At 47.2% G+C, this 8,823-nt stretch overlaps 1 protein-coding gene across 1 annotated transcript in view; it reads left to right on the top strand.

The window, feature by feature from the left end:
- The window catches only part of T265_11424 (hypothetical protein), a gene marked incomplete at both ends in the record, with an annotated part of 44,035 nt that overhangs the window by 14,851 nt on the left and 20,361 nt on the right, over positions 1 to 8,823 (top strand). The window contains 2 exons of the mRNA XM_009178076.1: positions 758 to 975; positions 7,239 to 7,423. Of these exons, the coding sequence (XP_009176340.1) occupies positions 758 to 975; positions 7,239 to 7,423 (403 nt within the window). The remainder of the gene's footprint in view (positions 1 to 757; positions 976 to 7,238; positions 7,424 to 8,823) is intronic.

The following is an 8,823-nucleotide window of genomic DNA, read 5'->3' as shown; positions in this document are numbered from 1 at the left end:
ACAGCATAAACACCGTTAACGGCGGTTCAGAGTCCCATTTTGCATCGGTTAAAACCATCCGCACGGGGGAATCACGTGAATGCTACCTGGAGGGTGGACCACCGTAGTGTACAAGCGAGCCTCTTTTTAAGGGTCTTATCTTTTCACTCAAATGCCTGTTCACCGGTTGTAGTTTGCATTCTTTTAAAAGAGCATTCCGAACAAAAAGCACGTGAATATTCGACGCCTTGTGTGGCCTGAGGTTATGTTCGGCCGTACAGACATTGAAGGTTTTGCCCCACCAGTTTGGGTACACCAACCTCCCCGGAAAGGAGACGAATCCCTTGGAAGCGTTCCCCATCAGACACAACCCATATGAAAAAAATCGTTCAGCTGTAGCACCTTTCGGTGCCTAACTGTCATGCATTCAGAAGGAAACATGAGGACCGGGATACTGCCAGGTTGCCCAAGACCAGAAAGGGGGAAGTTGGGAGGCAGAGGTCGGATTCGAGCCACCGTCGGTAAATTTGCACTCTAACCACTGAGCCATCTCCCCCAACAACCCGTATGATGCTCCTCGGAATTGAATTTGGCCGAGGTACTCTTCCATCGAAAATTCCTACGGGGAAAGGGAGCACTTGGAATCCTCTTTGAATGGGAATCACAGTTTAGGTCGTGACTCAGATAAAACTGCTCTTTGGATAATTTGTCCAACAATGTTTTTCTTACCCTGACCTGATTTGGTTTCACAATTGCCCTCACCCTATTCAATTTGCAGGAGAATGCAACGCAACCTAAAGAATCCGGTTTCCTCAGCGTTTCCGCATATGGTATTTCCCAGGTGGTCGACCTCAATGCGGTACGTGCTGAGTTCACACAGAAGGACCACTCGTATCATTCAGTCCGGCTGCCGTCAGATATTTCTCATGAGGTACTGCTGCTTTCTGGTAACCAAACATCGGATCCGAACTCTCAAAGTGATGTGTTCATCTTCCAGTAAGTGTACTTATCCATTTCGCGGCCTCTCACTATCCGAATCTCCATACTTCCTGTAGATTGCCAGATGGGTATGAACCGAAGGTGTCCCACAAGTGAACGATGTTTCCAACACGACCCCAGGGCATAAGTTGACTTGGCTAAACGGTCTTCAGTTTATCGAGAAATACACTCATTTGCAAACCAATTTGGTTTTCACTCAGCTGAATACCTCGTTTATGGTATTCTACAACTGCATGTGCTGCACACAGGCCCCCTCGTGTTTCAGTTGGCACGATATTCGAGATATCGCAGTATATTTTCATGAAGGAAAATACTCGCAAGGTTGCTGAAAACTCTTCGACAGCCCACGACCGGTTTCGCTTTTCTTAGGGCTCACCAGATGGGCGCAGTCCCCGAGTTTCCATCCAACTTATGTTGTACTTGAACCCAATTCGAACTCATCTCGACGAGAGATTCACTTGAGTCCATCGTGAAAACTAAATTGATTTGCAATTACGTGTTTTTTCGAAATCAGTCCGATTTGGGTTCAAGTAGAACATAAAGTTGACGGAAACTTGGGGACTGCGCCTACCTGATGAGCCCCAAGAAGGGCAAAACCGGTCGTGGGCTGTCGAAGAGGTTTTAGCAACCTTGTGAATGGTCTTCAGTTTACTTTCGAGGGATGGAATTATATCTTCTCTCACAATGGGATTGTCTGATTGAGGGATGGAAATATATCTTCTCTCACAATGGGATTGTCTGACCATCTGGACTGTCCAGCTGACTGATCAGCCACACAACTCTTATCATCGACTAACTGAAATCACAACACACTGTGTTTTTCAGTTTAGTCTGGTTCGCCTATCAACTATTGTTATCAATTGAGATTTTGTCCTGTCACTAGTACCACTATTAATGTTGCGTCTAACAGTTTTAGGGGACCAAGGTAACCTCCGGAATTCATAACGCGAGTTTTAACAAGCGAGTATTCAATAACTCGGTCGTAGCTAGCAGAAGCCGTAAGTATGCTTTTGGTTTTTCCCACGGTACTTGACGTAAGACTTTGAAAACCGCTTGGAGATCATTTTGGTGACCTGCGTCCACCGAGTCCAAGTGCCATCTTACTGGGTAGTACTTAGATGCGTTTTTAACAACTGCTTATACGTTCGACCCAGAGAGGCCAGTCCATAGGAGCAGCAGATAGGCTAGGGCCGGCGAGCATACTCCGCTAACCTTGTGCGCGCGCGCACACACACGGGTCAGTTAGTAAGTATCACCCCGAGCCGCGTAGCGTCACGGACCTACGTCACATGGCAGGTGAACCTTGAGCATATAACTTTTGGGGGTTGACCACCGGCGACTGGCATTCTTTCGAAAGTGGCTTCGTATCGGCCGTTGGTGAAGAATAAAAAATCGTTCAGCTGTAGCACCCTTTTGGGGCCTAGCTGCCATGCCACACGAGGGAGGCACGAAGGCTGGGATACTGCCAGGTTGCCCAAGCTTAGACAAAGGAAGTCAAGAGGCAGAGGTTGGGCTTGATCCACGGACCTTCGGGTCAGTAAATTCGCGCTCCAACCACTGAGCCATCTCGCCATAAATGGAATGCAACAGTGGTTCATGCAGATCATCATGTGGTACACCAGTATCAATTTTCCTGTGTTAACGTATCCAGTCATTCAGTTACTTACTGTCAACAATGATGCATTCGTATTTAAATGCACGCTTGATTACACTACGCAGACAATATCGTCCTCACCTTTGAGGACAAAGGTGAAGCACAAGAAGCCCTGTTGAATAAACCGACCAAGTTCATACTATCTTTTGCAACGAGTCTTGTACCTTCAAGGTACAAAATCATCCAGCTGCTGAACATACCCTCTACAATGGAAGGAAAATCTGTGGAGGTTGTGCAGGGTTATTGTCATTGTGTTAGCTCCCATAGAAGTGTGCCTGGTGAAGTCAGTGCAAGAATCTCAGGTCCGAATCACGTTCGCTAATTTGCGTCAATTGTGGTGTCATATCACAGGGCCTCAAGGTTCGCGTTTGCAAGGTTACAGTAAACTCTGTGTTGTTGTATGGTTGCAAGACTGTCTCTGTGGACAGGTTTTTTTACCACCGAGCCTCAGAAACGTTGCTGGTTTCGGATGGCATCAACAATTAGAATACGAGTGTTTGGTTGTGCGATGGGTACTTCGTTTGCAGAAATCGCTCAACACCACCAACTACAATGGCATGCCGAAATAGCCTCTACGGAAAGAGCGTTGCCTTAAATGCCTCTTTCACAATGGCGTAAACCTCGAGGTGGTAGAAGGGTGTTGAAGGGATTACGAAGAGTTGTTGATGCGGTCCGCCTTCTAGGTTGGGGTCTCCGTGACCCCTCCTGCGCTTAGCCGGGGACATCGCAAGGGCATCTTTCTCTTTACTAGTGCTTTCCTAACCTCGTTGCTTTCACTTAGTGACACTCTTTGGTCTAAACCTTGAATTTATCGTAAATTTATTTTTTATTCTTTGTAAAAAAAAATGAGCGCTTCCAACAGTTTGCTCTCGTTTCCACTTTCAGAAATGGTGTCATCGTGTTCTGGAACTTACCAGAGTCTGAAGTAAGTCGCGTATTTGTATCGCTCCAGCTATAGAGACCGGTTGGTTTCACACCCGCAGCTCTGACCTGCAGAATTTTCCAGCTTGCACCTGACAAGAATCATACCAATTTCACCACATGCCGGCGTAGTTTTGATTCCAGAAGAAAAATATTGATACTTACAACCTTCCCTTCTTAGGGGCGCAGTTGACACCATTATTTGTTCGCAGTTTTTTACGCCTAATTGTTGTGGACCTGACCCACCTGACTGGATCACCACAGTCCGTCATTGCCGTACAATCGGTGCTACTGTTCCGTTAAGACGTTTTGGGCAATAGAACGATTTTGTCATATCGATCACTTTCCTTGCACGAAAACCTTTGTGAGCCTGTGGACCAGCTAGACCTCTGGCTTTTTCAGTGCCCTTGTTTTGACTTAGGCAACCAAGCAGTGTCTCGGCCTCGGGGCTCTCTTCGGCTTACCTACCAGCTACGGACCCAAAGGGGTCGCATGTGAATGCCCTTTCAGGACAGCGCTCCAGTTGAGCTCATCAGCACACATCCTATTTTACCTACGTCTGGAGGCCAGGCGCCCTTAATAACCAAACACCAAGTCAACTGGAAGGACGCGTCACGTGCCTGGTGTGCCTTGATTGGTCAGAATGTCAGCCAATCAGGATCGACAATTTATGGCTCGGCGCTTTTTGTTCCCTCACGAAGATTCTAGACTTGTGGAACATTCTGTGATTGCCCTATACATACAGGTGTACTAATCTTCCTTTGTCCCCATAAAGGGCTGTCTCAAACAACCGGGCATTTTGATATGCCATAGTGGACGGAGCGGAAAGCCAAGGACCGACATAGAAGTTGCACCACCGTTTGCAGCACACAACTGGTGACGTGGATGGGACTCATCAGTCAGCTTGTTGAGTTTGACTAAAAGCATTCGCGACACGTGGTCTTACTTTTCATGGATAAGCGATTCTCAACTGTTCACTTCTAGCCTACTGCACAACTCATTGTCTTATTTCATTTCCAGCACAAGGCCTTTATCTCTCGCGTTCGAAAATACTGTCGAGAAGTGATTAGTGAGTCACGGATCGAGCGAGAAGATCTTCGATATTGCTTTTCCGAGTGAGTTCATGTTTGTGTGGTGAGGATATCGATGTTTCCCGTGAATTTCGTCACAGGCACTTATCCATGCCTTCTATCACTACGTTTCACAGTGCAACTTCATGTATTTAGTCGGGAATCAGGTCTTATTCGCCGGAGGACCAACCAAGTCTTGAGCGTTCAATTGTCTGGGGCCGTTTTAAGCCAACCTGTAGAGGTTTTTATGGCTGGTTTCGACAAGTTTCACTTTCAACGTGCAATGACCTTTTTTCCGGAGTGAGCTGTGGGATTTCGGCAAACCGCACCGTGCTACTACTAATGCCAGTGTTTTTATTTCGAGACGGTAGACCCCTGTTGTAGTATCATCTGTTCCGGGGGGCGATGATCGTAATTTGGGAATTCGAAGGCATGACATTCCGGCTCTAGCTCTGCGTACAATCCACGTTTCATTCGGGTGCTGGCTGCGGGGATTTCAATTCGTTTCGTTTTTATCGATTTCTGAGGGGAGGAAGACATCTGAACGATTGAATGCGTAACAGTGTCTGACGGCTTTTTCATCACAGAAGGGTAAAATAGTGGGTCGCTTCCTGTCAGTGCAGGTCAATGGCACTGCTGATCAGCCTCTCGTCGCCGAGTTCAGACGTATCCCACCGCAAACTGTGTTCTTACCAGTGATACCCTGGAAGAAAGGCCAACCGGATACAAAACGAACTGGTCTCTTTTACTGTGTGTGTGTGTGTATGTGTGTGTGCGAAAGCAGTCTTATCTGTATCCAAAAAGCATTCATCTCCGGGTTGAACACACTGCGTATACATGAGATCTCAACACGGACGAACCAGCCTAAGCGCTCAAGACATCCTGCTCATTGTCACGTCAGAGACCCAGCCGAAGTAGACCAAACAACTGAATGGCGAACAACTGGGCAAAAAAACTTTAAAACTGTCACAAACCTAAGCCTAGCCTGAAATGACGCAAGGGCTTATGGTCCAACTCGTCAGATTGCTTTGTCTGCCATGCAGCGACATTTCATCTTTCGGCCTATCGAGGTACGTGTGGAATTCATATAGCCTCTCATTCAAGACTTACCGATGTTTCAAGGTCTGTCCAACACCGTGTTCATGCAGGGTTGATGGAAAATCGAGGAGTACATCTACCTGATGAGCCCCAAAAAGAGCGAATCCGGTAGTGGGCTATCAAAGAGTTTTCAGTAACCTTGTGAATAATCTACTTCTCCCGAAAAACTACTGAGGAGTTCACAAGTATTATATAATGCTCATAGTTTTGGTGGTCATTTTCGGAGATAATAATCTTTTGTATCAAAGGCGAAACGTTGCCCAGCAATCAATCTACCGATTGTTACCAAACCTTCCCGAAAATCATGACTACTCAATTGGTTCCAAGCGTTTTTCACGTGATAATAATCTTGGCTTTCTCATCGTCGGTCAGCGGATTTATCAGTCGAGATAAGCACTTTCTTCATATCAGTCCCGTTTGAACAGTCCTCTTTCCTGTCCTAGCGCGGCTTATCCGAAGGGAACAACCACCGGACTCTCATTAAAGCTCATAGATAACTTGATAGCTAAGAGCCGCTGACAGTGCGGCGAATGGCATTTTGTGTGATTGTGTCCCTGTAAGAAAACACAAATATCCAGTGTGCAATCGACGTGGGCACAAGGAAAGTCATTGCCGGACACGAATAGCTAGTCGAAGACGCAGCCGGGGGTTACGAAGCAGAACCATAGTCGAACCGGAAGTCCGTGTTGGAGACTACAAGCCACCTAGCGTGACTTTTCACATGGTCCGCGATGCCACCAAAAACGACAGCATACTACAGAGGGCAATGGAGTATCACCAATCCAGCTGACCACAGCCAGAAGAACCGTGGTCGCGTATCCACATGGATTTGCCGGGCCACTTAACGGACAAAGCTTCCTCATCGTTTCCGAAACATTCAGTCAGTGGCCCGATGTCCTTCTTGTGTCTGAGACAACAATGATAACAACCATCACTAAACTGTGACATTTGTTTTCAATATTCGATACCCTAGAAACCATTGTTTCAGACAATGGTACTCAGTTCACGTCCCAACAGTCTTGTGAATTCGTTCGAAGACACGGCATCATACATGTTACTTCCCCACCAATCCATCCCCAATCCAACGGTCAAGCTGGATGGTTCGTAGACAATGCACTATTCATTAAGTTGCTGCAATTCACGTCCCGTCTTGTGAATTCGTTCGAAGACACGGCATCATACATGTTACTTCCCCACCAATCCATCCCCAATCCAACGGTCAAGCTGGCTGGTTCGTAGACAATGCACTATTCATTAAGTTGCTGCAATCTCCTCGACAGCCCACGACCGGTTCCCCTCTTCTTGGAGCTCATCAGGTTGGCGCAGTCCCCGTCAACCTTATGTTCCATTTGAGCCCAAATTGCACGAAATTAGCGAAATACTCTCATTTGCAAACCAATTTGGTTTTGCAGGAGACTCATCTGAAACCCAGCTGAATCTCTCGTGTATGATGTTTTTGAGCTTAAAAACTGGACTGTCGGAGTCGTTCTCCAAGGAATTGGTAAGGTGATTTACAGCGTCCGAATATGCAAACGGCATGTCAATCAGCTACAGCCGACTGAGTGCCCGATCCCAAAAGCAGAGGAACAGTTACCAGACCTCAACCTGTTGCTCGAAACCTTTGATCTCCCAAGATCAGCGCCAATAGCCACTGCTCCTCATGTACCGTCCAAGACGCATCCACTGCTGCAACCAAGACGTCGTACGTAGTAACGGTATTTTTCTCAGCTTAGTTCTCTGTCTGAGCCTCCCAAGCTAGCGTTCTTGTCAAAACAACCACAAGAGGTGCACAAGGTATATTAATGCCCAAAACGAAGTCCGGAACACTTGTACAGCGCTTCATATATATATGGCGTAGGCGGCAATAACTTTCTGGAAATTCTGACGCGTTCTGGATGCGCCATTGGCAACCGTCATTTGGCCAATACTGGGTCGTGATTGGCTGTTAGGTCCAAACTTTCGACCAGTCAGATCTCGGCTTGATGCCGGACCGGCAAGCGTCCCCAATTCTTGGCCAGTCTTGAGTGGGATAGCTTCTCGGCCGTAGCAGCACCTGACTGCGAGCGGTAAAAAGGGGTCCGTGTGGAGTTCCACCTAACGTCGTACCGGTGGAACCTTTTCAACTTGATCCGCGCCGACCATCTTACGTTGAATGGTCAAAAGGGAGAGGTGTAAGGAAAGTCAGATTCTTGAAGATTATCCCAGGATACCCGAAAACTACTTAGACAGTCCTGGAGCAGAATCAGGCACTGCGACACAGCCTTGGATCAAGGTCAGACAGTGCCCCCTCACTATATAGCGCGAGACCGTTGCACCTTCGCACTCGCTTGCTGCAATAAAGCTGTTGTGTCACTTGTCGGCGAGTCTTTTTTCGGCACTAGGCACTGGAGGGTGGACAGCAGTTACGTATTACAGATTAACAGGCCTCATCAGTACACACTAACTGCTCACCAGTGCTGCCCTGTACGTGAGGTACAGTGGGGCGGGATGGAACAAGTGGTCAGAGCGCAAATTTACTGGCCGGAAGGTCCGTGGTTCGAACCCGACCTCTGCCACTCGACTTCCCCTGTCTAAGCTTGGGCGACCTGGCTGTATCCCACCCCTCGTGCCTCCTTTGTGTGGCACGGCAGTTAGGCACCGAAATGGTGCTACAGCTGTCTTCGGGTCTTCTGATTATATTGTTGAAACCACGCTTTGTCTTTTTGGAAGCGGTTAGGTTGAACTTTCTCTGGAGGAAGGTCAGCAATCTTGTGACTCCAGGTTCCTGGCTATTGCAAAAATATGAAAACGTTTTTTGGTATCGGTTGATTTTACATGCAGTAGAAGAGCGTCTTTTAAAGTGTGTCTTCTCGCTCTTTCGGATTCAAAATCTTGGTTTGTCTGCCTAGAAGTTCACCGTACCGGTTTAATCATACGTTTAGGAGGTCTATTGACGTACATACAAGTGTTGTTTTTGGCACATACGACATGGTTTTCCCTTCTACACACCTGTAACTTTGTGTTTCATTTATTTTCAGCGAGCACACTCGTCTAGTCGGTGAAGACATCTACCTACAGAAACACGAAAGTCGCGTCCAAGATCACGATTTTCACACAGACGAG

The sequence above is a fragment of the Opisthorchis viverrini genome (assembly GCF_000715545.1).
Source record: "Opisthorchis viverrini unplaced genomic scaffold opera_v5_520, whole genome shotgun sequence".
Taxonomy (NCBI): Eukaryota; Metazoa; Platyhelminthes; class Trematoda; order Opisthorchiida; family Opisthorchiidae; genus Opisthorchis; species Opisthorchis viverrini.
This window is presented reverse-complemented; position numbering and strand designations above follow the sequence as displayed.